This window comes from Monodelphis domestica, chromosome 3 (assembly GCF_027887165.1).
Source record: "Monodelphis domestica isolate mMonDom1 chromosome 3, mMonDom1.pri, whole genome shotgun sequence".
Taxonomy (NCBI): Eukaryota; Metazoa; Chordata; class Mammalia; order Didelphimorphia; family Didelphidae; genus Monodelphis; species Monodelphis domestica.
The window spans coordinates 221,802,038-221,821,603 of NC_077229.1; the positions used below are offsets into that span (position 1 = coordinate 221,802,038).

Here is a 19,566-nt window from a genome sequence, read left to right on the forward strand (position 1 = left end):
CTCCCACCACTGGAAACCAGAAATTCATTCTTGGCTCCCCCTCCTATTTTCTCCTTCACTCCCACCCCATGGGTGAATTCTTTGCCTTATCTAGCCAGGCTACCTCAATATTCCTGAAGTCTCCCCATCATACTCCCATATCCTATCCCCCCCACTCATCCAATACATACTGTCTTTTCTCTTTAAAATGTAAATGTCTTGTGGGCAGTGGTTGTCTTGCTTTTTTGTTTTTGTATTCCCTCTGCTTAATAAAATGCTAGGCAAACAGTAAGCACATAAATTCTCTCTATTTTTCTAATCTGTAAGGCCTCTTTATTTGCAAAGAATCTTCTCACTCTTTCCCAAAGTGATAGAATAATCAAATCAAAAAGCAAACAATGACTCTGAATTGATTAGGAATTGGTCTTACCAGTTCCCAAAATCTAACTCCTTTGCTTGAGGACCGAATTTAAAAGAGCATAATCAAATCTAAAGAATGAGAAACCCACTCCCAGTCACCCTAGCCTCTGGCTATTGCAACTTGACCAAGTTTCAGGGAACTTATAACTGGCTTTTGCCCCACTCTCTGTCCCAACATTATTTAATCACTTCCCTCTGTATCTCACTGGAGACCCCACCCCCACCCCAGTAGCATGTTATATGGCTATTATGGTGAATCTTTTAGAGATGGAGTACCAGGTCCTGCTCCCACCTCCTTCCCCTCACCAAGTGCAAGGCATGCCCTGCCTCCCTCCCTCTCCCTTTACCCCACAAAGGGATGGAAGAAGTGCTTCCATTGGGCTGTTGGGCGGAGGGCAGGTGAAGTGAGGAATGTCCTAAGTGAGTGTAGAAAGGGGGTGGGGAGTGGCTCTGCTACCCTCCAGCTCTGCCTCCTGTGAGTAGCCCACCTTATCTCTGTGTACTCCTATTGGACTTCTGGGCAGAGGGGCAGGGAATGTGAAATGTGAATGTGAAAAATATCAGCCACAGTGGAAAGGACTAGGGGAGCAGCTCTGCTGAGTTCCTCTGCCTTTCTAGTAATAAACTCTGGGGATGCAGGGTGTCCATATAACCACAGAGAATGCTCTGAGTACCATTTTTGGTATCCATGCCATAGGTTTGTCATCACTGTTACATGGTATTATCTGGGAACCCAAATGGCAGTCTTTTGACTGTGATTAAAAACTTGTTAAAAAATACTTTGTTACTTTGGTTTTTATTTATTTGTTTGTTTGTTTAGGTTGACAGATCTTTGTTAAGATCCAGCACAAACTTATTACCAACTGAATACAAGGAGGATAGAAAAGGTAAAGCTTTCTTCATGCACTGCCATAATTCTCCACTCTTTTCAACATTCTGCCATATCAAATATTACCACAGAAATAAGCTGAACCTTCCATTAGCCCCCACCAGTATACTTCCCCTCTGTAATTAGACAATAGTCCAAGTTCATTGCAAAGGCATTATTCAAACAGTATAGCAAAAACAGTACTTACAAAGCACTTCTCCAAAAAAATAAAATAAAACCCAAGATACATTCTCCAACAAGTATCCACAGAATGGAACAATATTGTAACCACAAATTTAACAATTTACTGCTAGTGAGGCACATGTGGAAGGGGTACACATGGCTGAGACAACTCACAACTACAGAGCTACAGGACTTAAAAGTCTTTTTTAAAAAAAAAGTTATTTTCCCAACTACATTTAGTAATTTTCAACATAAGTGCATGGGATAGAATTGGTTGTACTATTCCCAGAATGAGCATTTAACTTATAAAGGCTAGTTTGTTATCTTTTTGTTGGTTGAGGACTCTGGGACAGGCTTGGGAGGGAGACTGATGAAGGACAGAAGAGGCAATGAACAGTTGCTTCCCTTGTCTCACATGAGTTAGGTATAGGTGTTTTGATTTGTAAGTCAAAGTGGGGAGGGAAGTGGCTGATGGGGAAGGCAGGGGAGATGCCTTGTGTATATATTGACGGCTTGCTGCTTAGTCAGTAGGAACTTCTTAGCCCATCATTGAAGTGCTCTATTTCATGAAGGGGAACTGCCTCTTTTTTACTACTACTGTCTGACTGATTTTGTTTATTTGAGTAAGTGGGGCACAGATGCTAATTTTTGAGTGAGGCATTTGCATCTCACACAAATTAGTATGGGGTACTTGTAATCAATTTTTATCCCACACAATAAGATTTCTGAAATAAGCAGATCCAAATTGTCTTCTCCCTCCCCACCCCTCTCCTGGAAATGGTCAGCAATTTTATCTGGTTATACATGTTATTCATGTAAAACATATTCCCATATTGGTCATTATAGTTGTATAAATGGAGATTTTGGACCTTTGGATTTCATCCCCCAGAAGTTCCTTAGTATTTCCTTAGTATTAAAGGGTCTTCAGAAAAATTCCTTTTAATCTCTCCACCACATTGTATGGTCACATTTATATAAGTTCTGAGGCTCCAACTCCCTCACTCTCTTCTTTTCACAAGCGGGCTGGGTTAGCACCATTTTTGGCTAGTTCTTTTTTTAAACTTCATTATTATTAATAAATCTTATAAATATAATACTTGAGTTATTGTATGTTAATTTTAAAGCCCACATTTATGGATGACCATGAAGAGACAGAATTCTCAAATATTTTTAAGTGAGATTTTCAGTTAAATTAGTAAGTTTTTCACTGGCAACTCAGCCTGCCTGCCCTTGTGCCATCACTGTTGCTCACCCTCTACCTGCGCACTGCAAAGCCCTCCAAAAGCCTACAACCAGACCCACCAGCCTTTCAGAGCTGTATTGTTTTTCCCCTGGAAGGGTGAGAGATCCTAATCATTTCAACCCTCCTTACCCACACATAAGTTTTTTTTAAGCCTACCCTAGCCATTTTTCAGTGTGGAAAAAAGAAACCCCACCCCTTCTAGTTTTCAAACATATTTTTTTTTAAGATGACCCTAGACCCTAGACCCTAGTTTAGAAGACTGTTACTAAAAGTTTTTCACAGAGAGGTCAGTTAGTTCAAAATCAGTTGATTTAAAGTCAGTTTGGGGGAATAAGCCTGCTTTTTCCTTCTTTCTCTTGACCCTAAACACCAAGGAGGAGTACTTTTTCTCTCAAATGCAAATATGCTATTGTTTTCACTGGAAGTTTGGCCTTCTAACTTGTTTATTCTGTAAACAGATCTCATTTAGTGTCTTTTTTTGAAGAATAATGCTGTTAAAAAGCATAGCTCAGTTTCTTGCCCACCTCAAACTGCTTCCATTTCCACAGTCTTATAGAGCTCATGAAGCTTAGAGCTTGAGCTCTTACTTCTGATCCTAGAGGTTTTTGTGCTGATTGGATAAATTGCAGTTGAGAGCTTAGCTAATCTAAAGATTCAAGGGGGGAGATGCATCTCCCTATATGCCATTGTCATTTTGGCCTGCCCAGTTTCTGCACCACATTCCATATGGGATTTCTTCACATTTTGCCCAATGGATGTATGAGGAACTTAAGAGGGGCAACAAAAGAAATCTGAATAGATAATAAATATGGGGGAGTGGAAGAACCTTACTGAGATTTGGAGGTGAATTTTAAACATTCTCCATCATTTTATTTGCTAACCATCTTCATTCTGTTCCCCTCAAGATAAGAAACAAGTCTATTGGAACAGTAAAAAGGATTTTGACTTCACTACCTATGATATTGCTGATTGATTTAAGATTTAAGTTGTTTAAAGTTTATCTGTATTAATCTAATCAATATCTTTCTGTTATATGAATCATTTTAAGCTAATATGTTTTGCCTATATTGATCTTTATTTTATACCTTGACTGAAGAACAAAAGATCATTGTATAAACCCATGAACATCTTGCCCAAATGCTTGTCAGTAGATCCATCGAAGATCACATGTTGCCTTAAAAGCCTTTTCTCCCTTTTTGCCTTTCTTAATTGTTACATAGATGATGATGGATGGACTTCATAAAAACTGCTTTCAATTGTATACCTTTGGAGAATTTAATTAGCTAAAAATCTAAAGTAATTTTAAAGGGTCTTCAGAAATTACTTTAGATATCTAGTACCTTCTGAATGGATGATATTATATATATATATATACATATATATATATATATATATATATATTATAAAAAATGTTGTATTAAAGGTAAAGAACCAAATAGAAGTTCCTACCAAAAGAGGATTTATATATAAAGCAGGAAGACAAAAGGAGATTCTGTAAGCATGCATCTACTTCCACCAGAATAATTTAGATTTCTTGGTGATATTCTAGACACAAATAGGTTGTCCTCAACAAAAGAGGTATGTATTTTTTTTTAATTTGCTACATCTGTAAAAAATGACAAATATCCATCAGTTCATAGGCTTTTTTTAAATTTTCACATAGCAATTCATGTGAAATAGGATAGATGGCTTGTTTGCTATTGTAATTAACAGGGCTACTGTGAATTTTGGGGACTTTGGTACTTCTTTGAATGTGCATTATCTACTGTCCTACTTTATTACTGTTTTATTCTGAAAATCATTTGTATTCAAACAGTGGTTCATGGTCAAGTTAAAAAGGAAATGGATCTCATTTTTTGGTGAGAAACCTTTGTATTCTACCTCTCTTTGACTGGAATGATGTGTCACTGATTGTAAGCTATATATACTTTTTTATTTTAAAAACATTTTTATTATTGTTTCTCCTTGCATGTGCAATATAGTATTTGAGTTTTGTTATTTTCTCTCCTTTCTGTATTTGAAGCACATGTCAGTAGAATTGAGAAGATTTTCTTTAACTTTTTTTATTTTCCAGTAATATGTCAGAGGTTGATAACTTGGAGCCCATCTAAGATAAAGATCTGAGTGTCTTCTGCCAAGAGGTCAAGAACTCAGAATCTATCTGAGAATGAGCCCAAGTGCTCTCTCTCTCCCCTTCTTTAGGCCTCTCATAGTAATACATGTCTATTGCTGGCAAAGACATGTTGTTGTTGACCATTCCATGAACCTTGGATGGTGCTTGAATCATAATCTTACCCCAGGTGCCTATCTATATTTTTTAGAAATATTCTCCTGCCCTAATTCCTGGAACTATCATAATTCCTGGAATCCTTATCCTGCACGAGGTGTCATATCTACCATCCTTATTGCACGTTTCCAAGGACTTGTCTCAGCATTTTCCCAAGGGCCCTTCTCAAAGAAATGCTTTTATTCTTTCTGACCTGTACCTTTAAAAGTTGTTAGTAGCTTGCAATAAACTGTTTTCACTTTCCACCACAAGGTGAAACCCTTTTGACACTAATCTTTCTATTCTCTCATTATTTTTCCTCAACCTTACTTGGGGAACTCTGGTTCCAGTTCTCCCCCCTCACCCCAGGAGGGATTTTACAGTAATGTAAGTTTAAAATACATTTGCCATAATGTCAATGCATACCCAAAAAGCTTTAGACTATAAAAATTATGCCATTGATTGTTTAAAAAAATATGCAACTTTGCTTAATGATTCTGTGTGATGATAGAAGAAGGGAACACAAAAAGAGTCACTGTACATTGCTAAAGAAGCACAAAGCTACTTGCATAGTGCCTATCAAGCACAAAGTCAGAGATCAAATCCCAGTAGGATTCATGAGATTGTGAGCCAAGACAAGAGGACTTGAACTTGTTTGGGATTTGAGGTTGAGGCTGTTTTGACATATGTCAGATGCCAAACTTCCTCTGAGCCACATTCTATGAAGAACCTCACTTTGGCTGCCATCCTGGATCCTGTAATCTAATCCCTTTTATATCTTTCATAGTGCTGCAAACTTTCTGTAGTCCTGGCTACTAATTGGGTAAATGCATAATTGCTTAAATCATTTTAATTGGGCCCTGATTCAAGGACCTATTATAGATTTGTTTTTCCTTTACTTAGATTTTTTAGACATAAGACTTTGATATTTTATATTTCATTCACAAGTTATTTTTTCTTTTTGGTTTGGATTTTTTGACATTTTGTATTTCTCTTACAAATTGATTCATATACCTCATAACTCATCCATGCATCCCTGAGTTATCCTTGTGTTTGTTATTATCCACATCAGGGGGGAAACTATGTTATTATTGTGAACTTTGATTTGAATTTGAGCAATTTTAGGATAAGAAACTTGATACCTGCCAGAATCGAGAAGGCTCCATGAAGATGGCTGCAGAGACCACATGCTGCACCAGAAGATCCAGAGTGAACTCTCGGATGTGAATTGAACTATGGGGGATTGAATTGCTTTTGTTTTGAATGTATATTCTTATGCCAAAGGGGATTGCCCCCAAATTGGTCTTTTGTCACTGTAGCAATCATTAGTTTTGTTCTTTTTCTCTTTTATTTTCCTTTTATTCACAAATTATTGAAATTTTAAAGTTGATTATGTTTTCATGATCCAATGGGGAGACTTGTCTCCAAAAGGATCACAGGGGGATATGTATAAGTGGATATTTTGAATCCTTGGACTTTATCCCCCAGAAGTCCCTTAGTATTTCCCAAAATTTCATTTTAATCTCTCCACCATGTTGTGTGGTCACATTTGCATAAGTTCTGAGGCTCCACCTCCCTCACTCTCTTTTCACAAGCGGGCTGGGTTAACACCTTTTTTAGCTAGTTCTTTTTTTACTTTCGTTATTATTAATAAATCTTAAAAATATAGTACTTGAGTTATTGTATAGTAATTTTAAAACCCACAGGTAAAAGAATACTCATATAAAACCAAACCCCAAAATAAAGTGCAAAATCATATGCTTTGATCTACATTTTGACTTCAACAGTTTTCTGTGTCCTAATTATGTGGTTATACAATAGGAGAAATGGTGATGTAAAGTCTTAGAAACACTTTAAAATCTTTTTAATAGTGCTTTCTGTTCTTGTGTTTTTTACTAGTTATCTAGTATTGTAAATTACATTGTAGAAAAGTATATGTCACCCCAAACTTTCTCTGTGTCCTTCCTCCCAGCTGATAAAGGTTTGCTTGACATTCTAAGCCTAAAGAAAAGGGAAAGCATCTGAGTTAACATGAAGGATATTATGACTTTATCCCCTCTGATGAGAGTTTTGAAAGCTGAGAAAGGACACCCAAACATCAAAACAACCTTCAAAGTCCAACAAACAGAACATGGGAGGGAACATCACACAGACACATTGGGGATATTTGCACTCCTAGACTTTTTATCCTAGAACACATCCTGGAAAGCTCATGGGAGGAGCAATTTGAGGGAGGATAGAGAATTCCCAGGTTAGGAGGAAAGCAATACTCCAGACCCTCAATAAATCTCTCCTAGGATGGTAAGTCCTTCAGAATTGTTCTGGATTCTTATATTGCTGTGACCTTTCTTTTTTTTTAAGAGGGTCAAGCCACTGTGATGGTGACAGATGAGTCAATTTACTATACAGATTGGAATGTTCAAGTCACTTGGTTTCAGCTGATGGTCCGGAGTAGCCAGGCCAAGATACTCATCCTCTGGGTTTTTCACAGGATGCAGCTTCAGTGGCTGGTCATTAAAGTATTATTTACAACTAGAGTATTATTCCCTTACAATGTTCCATCCCCCATGTTAAGCTCTGAGGCTACAAATACAAAAGTAAAACAGTTCCCTACCTTGGAAAGGCTTACATTTTAATGGAGTTGTTGACTTGCATTTGTGAAAAAATAAACACCAGCCCATACCCTTTTCGCTTGTATCCAAGATTGACTTTAAATTTTAAAAAGGGAGAGTTTAAGATTAAGTTTGAAATAGCCCACTCTCTGATTGAATTCAGTTGCTGTTCAACCCCACCTATTGAAGACCTATTGAGCAAAAAGAACAAAGCCTTTATGGAGTGGCAAAATAACCCAAACTCTGCTCCTAAAAAGAACAGATTCAAGTCTCTCCAAGCCACAGCGCAGCATGAGATCAGGAAGATGCAAGACCGATGGTGGGGAAAAAAGGCAGAAGAAATCCAGCGTTTTGCTGATACAAAAAACTATAAACAATTTTTCAGTGCCCTCAAGACTGTCTATGGGCCATTAAAACCCACCACCACTCCCTTGCTATCCTCTGATGGTGACACTCTCATAAAAGATAAAAAAGGCATCAGCAACAGGTGGAAAGAACACTTCAGTCAGCTTCTCAACCGTCCCTCTTCAGTCGACCAAAGCGCCCTTGATCAGATCCCCCAAAACCACACCATTGAACAACTTGACATCCCTCCTTCAATAGAGGAAGTCCAAAAAGCCATTAAACAAATGAGTGCAGGCAAGGCACCCGGTAAAGATGGGATCCCAACCGAGGTGTACAAGGCCTTAAATGGAAAGCCGCTCCAGGCATTCCACATAGTGCTGACCAGCATATGGGAAGAGGAAGACATGCCCCCAGAACTCAGAGATGCCTCCATTGTAGCCCTATACAAGAACAAAGACTCACGAGCAGCCTGTGACAACTACAGAGGCATCTCACTACTCTCCACTGCCGGAAAGATCTTCGCCCGTGTTATACTCAACAGACTCCTGTCATCTGTTTCAGAGCAGAACCTGCCTGAATCACAATGTGGCTTCGGACCAGATCGCAGCACTATCGACATGGTCTTCACAGTGAGGCAAATGCAGGAAAAATGCCTTGAGCAGAACCTGAGTCTCTACATTGTCTTCATAGACCTGACAAAGGTGTTCGACACAGTGAACAGGGACGCATTGTGGGTGATCCTCAGCAAACTCAGTTGCCCAGCAAAATTCATCAAACTGATCCAGCTCTTTCATGTCAACATGACAGGGGAAGTCCTATCTGGTGGAGACACTTCCTATCGCTTCAACATCTCCAATGGCGTGAAACAAGGCTGTGTCCTTGCTCCGGTACTATTCAACCTATTTTTCACCCAAGTATTACAGCATGCTGTGATGGATCTAGACCTGGGTGTCTACATCAAATACCGACTGGATGGCTCACTATTTGACCTTCGCCGCCTGACTGCAAAAGCAAAGACAACAGAGAGACTCATCCTGGAAGCTCTCTTTGCAGATGACTGTGCTCTCATGGCCCACCAAGAAAATCATCTTCAAACCATTGTAGACAGGTTCTCTACCGCAACAAAACTGGTTGGCCTTACTATCAGCCTCAGCAAAACAGAGGTGCTATTCCAACCTGCACCAGGGAGGCCAACTAACCAGCCATGCATTACAATCGACAGCACGCAGCTTTCTAACATCAACATTTTCAAGTACCTGGGCAGCACCATCGCCAACGACGGGTCCCTAGACCATGAGATTAATGACAGGATCCAAAAGGCCAGCCAGGCACTAGGGCGGCTGTGCTCCAAAGTCCTCCAACACAGCAGTGTAAGCACTGTGACGAAGCTCAAAGTGTATAAAGCAGGGGTCCTCAGCTCGCTCCTGTAAGGTTGCGAGACATGGACACTGTACTGGAAGCACATGAAGCAGTTGGAGCAATTCCACCAATGCTCCCTCCGGTCAATCATGAGGATCTGATTGCAGGACTGAATTACCAACTAGGAAGTCCTCGACAGAGCCAACTTCACCAGCATTGAAGTCATGGTCCTCAAAACCCAGCTACGATGATCTGGACACGTCATCCGCATGGACCCACAGCGAATACCAAGACAGGTATTCTATGGTGAACTGTCAGCTGGACTCAGGAAACAAGGCCCACCAAAGAAAAGATTCAAGGATCAGCTAAAGTCCAACTTGAAGTGGGCTGGCATTACACCAAAGCAACTAGAACTTGCTGCCTCTGACAGAAGCAGCTGGTGAACCCACATTAACTATGCCGCCACCACCTTTGAAGATGAGTGACGTGGACGTCTTACCGCTGCACGTGAACGCCGACACCAGGCCACAACCGCACCTCCCATAACAACTGGCATCCCATGCCCCATGTGCCACAAACTGTGCACCTCAGTCTTTGGACTCCAAAGCCACATGAGGGTACACTGTAGATGAAACTGCACAAAGACAATAGTCATTCTCAGTCACTGAGAGACTACCACTAACTCAACCCCACCCTTTGATTGAATTAAGAACAAATCTTGGTACTTATCTGTCAATAAACTACTTAAGATAGTTAGAGACTGAACTTTGAGGGGGAGGGAGATCATCAGAGGCCTCATGGCTCCTTGGCATTCAGAAGACCCATCTCTTGCCCAGAGTGAGATCTTATCAGTCCTCCAATGAGACGGGCTTGGAAAAGAGAAGGCACTCAGAGTACATCTTTCAGGTCCCTAGAGAAAATAAGAGTGTTGTTTTTTTTTTTTATTGGGAGCTGACTGTGAAAAGGTGTGTGTAGGCATGGCTGGGCAGAGATTTAGTAAGGATTGGCAAGTCACCTGTGTGGAAGTGACTTGCCCAGGATCAGTTATATGTTTATATATTTGCATATATAAACATATAACTGATATATATACAATTATATGAGGAGGAAATTCTCTGTTTCTTTGTTGACAAAAGTACTATGGCTATGGAACATTCAATGGCACTTTTTTCCCTGAACTTTTCCCCCTCTTTTAATATTGGAAAATATAGGTGATACACAGATTGGCAAAGGGTACCAGAAAAAAAGGACACGCTTTTGCTCTGATGGAGCTATGGAGTGGTCCAGTATTCTGGAAAGCAATTTGGAAGTATGCCTCCAAAATTACAGAACTATATATATATATCCTTTGACCCAGCAAAACCACTACTAGACCTGTATCCCAAGAGATCAAATAAGAGGAAAAGGATCCAGACATAGAAAAATATTTCTAGTAGATTACTGTGTCAGAGTTAAAAACTGGAAACAAAGGGAGTGTTCACCTACTGGGGAATGGCTAAACAAATCATGGTATGAATATATGAAATATTACCTTAATTTGGATATTATTGTGCAGTAAGAATTAACTGCCCAGCTTCAGAGTAAACTGGAAAGACCTATATGACCTTATTCAAAGTGAAGTGAGCATATTCTGTCATCTTTCCCTGTTTTCTAGATGTGGGATGAAACCTCGGTTGTATTGATTTGTTAACCATTTTTTTAAAAAAAGAACTACAATAAATTTCTTTAATTCTTTCCCCCTCTATTTTTTTTTGTCTGCAAATTAAGCCAAGTTCGTTGCGATTCCTTTAATTAAAAAAAAAAAAAAGATGAATTAAAATACTCAAAGCACTCAAGTACAAAATATAATTCATGCATTCCTTTGGTTTCCCTCGAATTAACCCCAAGAGGTGGAGTATCATTATTCTCACTTTATCGCACTGGACAACATCCCAGAGTAGCTAAGAACAAACTGCCAATCAAATCCACCCAGAGCAGGAGTGACACAAATGCTTGCGGAAAGTCTAGTTTAATCCCCAAACCTGAAATCCTTCATCTCTTGTTCTTTTCTCTTTACCAATAAAACCCAGACAAATAGAATCCGCTTCTGATTGGCTAGAATGAGAAGAAGGCGGGCACCAAGAAGCGCCTATGCTTTGGGCGCGCTAGCCAAAGGTGCTATTGCGCATGCCTATGCGACAGGCCGCTCCAGGGGTTTTGATGGCCAGTCCTCCACAGGGTAAAAGCTGGGATCGAACTTTCGGCAGCGGTGGCCTCCGCTCTCCAGCACTATGGAATGTTTTCAGGTCCTAACCCGCCTCCTACCCCGGGCTGTGGGGCGATCTCAGCGAGCCCTGCGCAGGCTGGCATTGGCTCGGCCCCCTGGGCTTCTCCCCACCGCCTCCTGCTTCGGCCTCTGGGCTGGAGGGCCGCTTCCGGGACACTGCCGAACCGGACTGCCCAGAATTACTCGGTTCCTGCAGACTTGTGAGCCCCAGCATCCCAGCGTATCAGGTATACGGCTCCTTGGCCCCTTCCCCTTTTCCAACCTTGTCGGCAGGCCTAACCTTTGGAGTGGTCCTAGAGGGAAAAAGCGCGTGTGCCCGATTTGACCCTTTCGGAGACCCGTCACTTGGAGCCCCCAGAATCCTCGTGGGTAACCTTGCACTGTATCGCTTTTGATTGTCGTCCAACTTTTTGCAATTATCCTTTCTACCCAGTATTAAATTGTGAACTCCTTATAAACAGAACAGACTTATTTAAAGCCCATTTCTTCTATACTTGCCTCCAAAACACTTAACTTTGCTTTGCATTAAGTCACCCTGACGCATGCACCCACTCCTTTCCCCATTCTCACCCATCTCCTGGTTGCCAGGCTGGCGGTCTCCTTAATTGCTCCTATGGGGAGGAGCGGCATAAGAGTGTGACTCCCCTAATTGTTGTTTAGTAGTCGTGAGGCATTAAGAATCATGGAATGTTAGAATTTTCCGAAAAGGCAGTATTAAAAAGATTCTACATGAGCAAAACTGACATCAGCTTTGAATACCGGTAGTGACCTCTAGTCTAAACTCCCACATCTTACAGAGTAATAACTCAGCTTAGTAAGGTGCCTGGCATGAAGTAAGCCCTTAATAAGTGTTTATTGACTTGAAGATAATTGAGAGGTGAGGTGACTCCTTCAAGTAACCTCAGTGCTCCTGGGGAAAAGAGATGAAACTAGTACCTCAAGGATTGAGTGTCTGCATTTAGTCTCTCCCTTTTCCAATCCACTCTTTTTTTTTTAACCCTTACCCTCTGCCTTACTAACAATTCTAAGACAGAAGAGGGTCAAAGGTTGGGCATTTGGAGTTGTAACTTGCTATGGGGTACATAGTTAGGAAGTGTCTTGGGTTAGATTTGAAGCCTGGCCTTTCCAACTCCAAGACTGGCACTCTTATCCACCTAGTTACCAGCTATGTAGCTGCCCCCAAATCCATTCTTCTTATCCCTGCCTAATTGATATTCCTCAAGTTCAATTCAGATCTGACCTTGTCACTTCTCTACTTTATAAAGAGTCAATGGCTGCCCTTTTGCTGTCATAGTCCTTTTGTAAAATCTATGCTCCTTAAGGCCAGGGATTTTGTGTTTGTATCTCTAGGATGGAGCACAGTGCTTCTCCCTTAGTACTTCCTAAATACTTATGGATTCATTGGGGGAAAAAAAGAAGCAGGGAAATTTGGAAAAGATGGATCAACATCATTTACATGAACATGATTATGGTTATTACATAATAAAAGAGATTGTGAAAAAATTCTTCTGAGTTTCAGAGCCCTTCAGAAGAAAACACATTTTAAAAATCGTACACATTGCTTGCTAACTTTACCTGTTGTAATAACTATTTGTTCAATGAATTGAGTTGCCATAATAATTAGAAAAACAAACATAGATCATTAAAATCCATAGGTTATTCCCACATTTCCTTTAGTTACTGATTGTAAGATTTTCTTCCCAACCTGTCAGAACTAGATAGAAAAATTGTCTAATAGAATAACTTCTTTTAGCAATTAGTGAAATGGTCTAAATGTAGAACAGAAAAAGGAAAAGATTAAAGACTCAATAATCTACTTTCCACATATTTTGGCTCTGAAATAATTTTAATGTTGTATGTGACTAGAATAATATTGCTTATACGATGACATTTTCTGTTTTTCTTTAGGTGAAGTTCTTCGTCTCAGTACTTCTGATGCTTCTCAAGCCACCTTAGCCAGTGTAGCACCAATATTTACTGTGGTGAGTATTGTACTATTTACTCCAATTTTACTGTGGTAACATTTATTTTTAAAAATAATTCAACTATATTGAACTTTAACAGGATTCAGTTGTGTCCTTTAAGTGTTTTCTTTAACAAGTTGTCTCATGTCTCATGATTAATTTCTTTTTTTCTTTCTATTTTTAGACTCATTTTTCTGTTTTCAATCCAATTTTGTGGAGTATAAAATGAAAGATTTGCATTTTGTCTTTAATATTTTGCTTAATCATATTTAAAAGGCCTCAGTGACCAACTAAACTAACTGATTCTGCAGAACTGATGAAATTTTTTACACAGTAACATTACTGTAATTACACATTAACACTGATAAACTAGAACAAAATCTACCAGATTAAAATTCTGAAATTTCTGTATTAACACTGCAATATCCTAGGAAATCCTTTTTTTTTTTAAATTTAAAAAATGGAAAAATAACCTTTATTGAGAATACAAAACAATACATGAATTTATGGGATTTACTATTGACTTTACCTAAAAACTTTCACGACAAAAGCTATAACTCTACTAAAGCTTTCCAAGTACAAGTTCTAACAGGAAATAGCAGGAAATCCATTTCTGAAGGACTGGTAGTCCCACTTGGCCTCACTTGGAATTTTAAACTCTGCCCATAGGACATCATCAACCAGTCAAAAAGCATGAACTAAAAATCTATTGTGTGCCAGCTACTGAACTAAGTATTGATATACAGAGACAAAAATGGAGGTCTATGCCCTCAGTGAGCATATAAGTTGAGAAAAGGGGAATAATATTTGTATATAAAATATAAGTAAGCACATAGGAATAGAAGAGGCAAATAGCACCTGAACAGATCATAAAACATTTCACATAGAATATCACACTTGATCTGACACATGTGGGATACTAGGAGTTTTAAGAATCCATAGTGAAGGAGGCAGCTAGGTGGCTCAGTGGATTGAGACCCATGCCTATAGACAGGGGAGGTACAGGGTCAAATCTGGCCTCAGACACTTCCTACTTGTGTCATCCTGGGCAATTCTCTTAACTCTAATACAATAACTATGTATTGGAACCAATACCCATTATTGATTCTAAGATGAAAGGTAAGAGTTGCTTTAAAAAAGAATAATTAATGATAAAGAGAAAGGGTCCTCCAGAAATAAGGAAGACCAATACAAAAACATAGAGGTGATGGTAGTATGTGAAAAATAGCAGGGACCATTTGGTTGAACTAGTCTGGTCTGAACTAGCCTGAAGAGAAGTTACATATAATGTGGCTAGGAAAATAGACTGGAGCTAGACTGTAAAAGGCCTTATATTCCAAACAGAGAAGTTAATGTTTGATCCTAGAGAAAATAAGGAGACACTGGAAGCTATTAAGGAGGAAAGTGATATGATCATAACCTGTGCTTTGGAAATATGATTTTGGTAATTTTGAGAGGCTAGATTAAAGAGGGAAGAGACTTAAACCAAGAAGTCCCATTAAGGTTCTATTGGAAAATTTCACTTAAGAGATCATAGAGGACTGGAATGGGATACTGGCCATGACAATAGAGAGAAAGGGATGGATCTGAAAGATTTGTGGAACAGATAAGACGCGGCAAATGATTGGGGATGTAGGTTAATAAAGAGTGAGGAATCAAGGATGTGTAAGGTTATAAATTCAGATAACTGGAATGATGATGACACTCTGAACAGAAATAGGAAAGTTCAGAGGTGAGAGAGGTTTCTGGGGGGAAGATTATAAATTCCATTTCACATATGTTCAGTATTAATGCTTACCAGACACATACTTTGAAATATCTAAAATATAGTTGATCATATTAGGACTGGAACTTAAGAGGGAAGCTAGAGCTGTTTATATAAATTTTGGAAGTGATGTTCATAGAGTAGTTAATTGAACCTATGGATGTTGATAGTCACCAAGATGAGGGGAAAGGGGGAATACCCACAATTAAGAGAATGGGGTGTAGATAATGACCTTGTATAGGAAAATTGGGAAGGAGCAGTCAAATAAGATTAACAAGAAAACCATGTGTTACAAAGACTTGAGTGAAGAGAGTAGCCAGAAAAATGTGGTGAGCAGGATTACATGGTAGTAAGGTCAGGAAAAATGAAGTTTGGGAAAAAACTTGGATTTGGTGATGAAAAGACCTGTCTATTTTTTGTAAAGACTTTAAGGAAGAGACTGTCATTTTTCATTTTTGTATCTTTTGCATATAGTTCAATACTTTTCCTTTTAATGGATGTTTAGCAAATATTTGGTTAATTGAATTATATGTTATGCTACAGGCTGAATTTCTACCTTTGTCACATATAAACTCTGTGACCCTGAGGAAGTCATTTAAGTTTCTCAATGTTCTAGATAACCTTAAGCCTATAATTTTCAGGGAAAGTATCAATCTGCAGTAGTAGATTTTTTCTTTTTTTTTTTAAACACTTTCCTTCTGTCTTAGAATGGATACTAAGTACCCATCCTTAGAAGAATGGTTAGGGATAGGCAATTGGAATTGCTCAGGATCACACTTCTAGGAAGCATCTGAAGCCATATTTGAACCCAGGATTTCCTAACTCCAGGCCTGGCTTTCTAACCACTGCTCCTGCTATTTATTTTTGTTTGAAATGCTTTCAGGAAATATTTCAATGAGATATATTATGCTTTCTCAAAGTAACACATTTTTATTATCTCTTTTTAGATAAAATATGACAAAGAAGGAAATGTTTCTTCTTTTGGTAAGTATCATTTGTTTTCTCCCCCTCCACTGAGTAAGTCAAATCAGAGGTAAATTAAGCCACTGTGGTGTTTCATGTTTTTTTCTCTGAGTTTGAGAGCGCTGAATTTTAAATAAGACCTGGGTTTGAATCCTAACTCTTTTACTTATTACCTTGGCAAAATCAGTCTCTGTGACAACTCAGTTTTCTTATATGTAAAGTAATAGGCTTGAACTGAGACTTTTTCCCATTTTGACTTCTCTTTTTTTTTTCTCCTGTAGAAAGCAGGAATCACCAAGTAGTAGAGAGAGAACACATATATATTTTTGATTCTGTAGAGTTTGACAAGTAGCTGTGGGAATTGTCTCATAGATTTACTGTGACCTAAATTCCATCTTAGGGCCCGAACACTAGAAATTATCTTCAAATCCCAGCTCATTCTCCTCCCATCCCCATTAAGTCTACTGGTATCCTTCTCCAAAATCTTACAGTCATGAACATATCAGCATAATCCCTGCCCCTATTTCTAGGTAAATGCTTGCTTCTTGGGGACTTGGCTCATCCTTAAGTTCACATGTGTGTCTTGCTCCCCTTCATTTCTCCACAGGGGCCATCTTTTCTCTCTTCTCTATATCTCAATCATTTCTCAAGATAACTACCCATCCATTCTTAGAAGGTAGGCAAATTTCCAACCAAGCAGTGGCCAGGGAGAAAGAGAAGAGTTTCTTTTAAGCAATCAGATGCCTCATTGTGCCTGCATTCTTGTTTGATCTTCAGACTTTGTACCTTGAGAACTGAGGTTTTTTTCAGGCTACCATAATAGAGATGGTTGTTAAGGTCTCTTTATGATCCCCTTGCACAAAGGGTAGCACTGTCATTTTTTCAGTGATGAGGCTTGATACTTGGTGACTGTATCTTTTTTTGCAATCACAGGTTATGGTAAATCATTGCTTGAAATAAAATATTTTTAAATATTTTCTTAAAAACATTGCACTAATATTAATAGAATATATTTCTGGGACTTAACCTAGTGTCCACGTTCATGAATTCCTTGTTTTTCATCTGTGAAAATCTAGCAGATCTTAATTTGCCTTTTCTAATTCTTGTACTACTTTAAGAAGCAAGTAAAATTTAAATAATCTGCTGGGATATTTGAAGTATTAAAGATTATAGATAAGGACTGGAGCCAGGGGAATGCTAAGATGAGGAAATTCCTTCTACAAGTTAACATATTCTTTGTTATTTGTCTCCTAGAACAGAGATGTCAAGCACATGTCCCTCAGTGCTCCTCTGACTACAACCAAACCAAATTAAAATGTAATTAGAAAACATGTAACAAAATAAAAAATATAATAGAGAATAAATGATGTTGACACTAAGTCTGTGTGAGATATTCAAGGATCCTTATGTTGTGGCCTTCATTTCTATTTGAGTTTGATACTTCTATCCTAGAACACTGAGAAGTTAAGTGACTTGCTTGGGGTCCCACAGCCAATATTATGTAAAAGTAGGACTTGAACCCAAGTCTTTCAGCCTTTGAGGCCAGATCTCTCTACCCACGATGCCCCACTGTCTCTTATTGAAGATTAGATTACAGTTATGGTCATTGATACAGTGTGATAGCTGATAGGTAATAAAGTTATGTTATTTAACTACAAGGCATTTTCTGCCTTGCATACACATCTAGTGTTTGTCATTGTTTAAGATTCTCAATGTTTTCTAGTGGAATACAATTGTGGCTGTTAGTGTAAATTATTTTAGATTAACAGTACAATATGGTGACTGAATTGTAGAGAGCATCACTGAGGAAGTAGACATAAGCTTGAAGCTTTTAACCATTCATAAAGAAGGAAAATACTTTTTTTGTGGGAAACTTTTTTCCTAGATACTTTAGGATGCCAAAAGAATCACTTTAGCTTTTATTTTCTTTAATCAAATAACATTTTTAAAAACATCAAAAGAGTATCTTTGAAATATCTTGTGACATGAAATTTAAGGTGTATCAGATTTAATTTCTTAATTTTTTTTATCTAAACTGTTTGGTTTTTAGAAAGAAAGAAAATAGAATTATACCAGGAATTAGGTCTTCAAGCCCGAGATTTACGATTTCAGCATTTAATGAGTATCACAACCAGGAACAATAGGATTATCATGAGAATGGAGGTAAAAAATTTTATGATTTAATTCATATTCATCTTTTTTAGTATTTATTGATGGTGATTACATTTAATTGTATTGTTATGACTATGTTGTAGTAGTCTCTCGGTAACTGAGGATGACAGTTGTCTTTGTGCGCTTTCATTGGGGTTAGGATAGATGAGTGTGCCCAAAGTAGATTTGTAGTAAAAAGTAAATTTGTTATAAAAATACTATTTGAAATTCTTATCCCTGCTCTAAGAGTCCTCATAGATAGTCACACAAAAATAACAAAAGAGTTACCTTATTTACCTGTTAGCTTTAGAAAGAGGTACACATTGAATGTGCCTTCTTCTACCCTAAATCTGTAACAAATTAATAATTCTTCCCAGCTTATCTTAAAAGAAAGTTGTAATATAACTCTTTCTTTTTATACACAGCTTTTACTCATGCATATAAAACCTCTACTGTCATACTACAAAGGCATAAGACAGACCCTAAAATTTCCTTTCTCCATTGAAAAGCTTTGAGTTGGGGCCAGTGATGATCTATATCTACTATCTAAGGTCATGAATAGTGAAGCCCAGAGCAGCTCATCCTCAACAGTTGGTGGTCAGGCTGTGAATTTGTCAGGCTTGGTAACTCCAAAGTTTATTTACATCTTAGAGGGATTGTGATTGGTGGAGGAAGTACCTACCTAGCTGAAATGACAGGTCCTTGAACTATTAAAGAAAAAAGAAAAAAACTTCAATCTATACTCTCTGCATAGAAAACAAAACTAGTCTGGACCCCAAAGGAATGAGTTATCCTAGATGGCCAAGTTTCCCAGATAAGTGAGGATTACATTAACCTTTGAAATAGTAGAACTTTTATTTTTTTCTTCTCAAAAGAAAGTAAGAAATATAGTCTATAATACTAAATATAGTTATCCTTTTTTGATGGCTCAGCATCATTATTCTGAACCTGTTTGGGCTGTGTTGAAATAGATGATGTGAGACTTAGGGCTGATGGCTTAGGTCCATAGTAGGTAGCCTTGGAACTTTATTGGGAAAATATCTTATTAACTAATATTTTAGCTGTTTGCCTTACAAATATGATATAAAATATGTATAGCTGCCAGGCTTCCTGGGCTATATAACCTTAGCAAATTTTTCTTAAATGAGAATTTGAAATGTTTTCTAAACCTTTTTCAGAATA

At 38.3% G+C, this 19,566-nt stretch overlaps 1 protein-coding gene across 3 annotated transcripts in view; it reads left to right on the forward strand.

Moving 5' to 3' along the window:
- The first annotated feature begins 11,423 nt into the window (after positions 1-11,423).
- Positions 11,424-19,566, forward strand: part of MRS2 (magnesium transporter MRS2) — a 43,018-nt gene continuing 34,875 nt past the window's right edge. For all 3 annotated transcript variants that reach the window (XR_464980.2, XM_001375583.4, XM_007487877.2), the window contains exons 1-4: positions 11,424-11,768; positions 13,450-13,523; positions 16,218-16,254; positions 18,284-18,396. Coding sequence is in view for 2 of the 3 variants with exons in the window: in XM_001375583.4 (XP_001375620.2) it covers positions 11,546-11,768; positions 13,450-13,523; positions 16,218-16,254; positions 18,284-18,396 (447 nt within the window). In the remaining variant the exon portion in view is untranslated. The remainder of the gene's footprint in view (positions 11,769-13,449; positions 13,524-16,217; positions 16,255-18,283; positions 18,397-19,566) is intronic.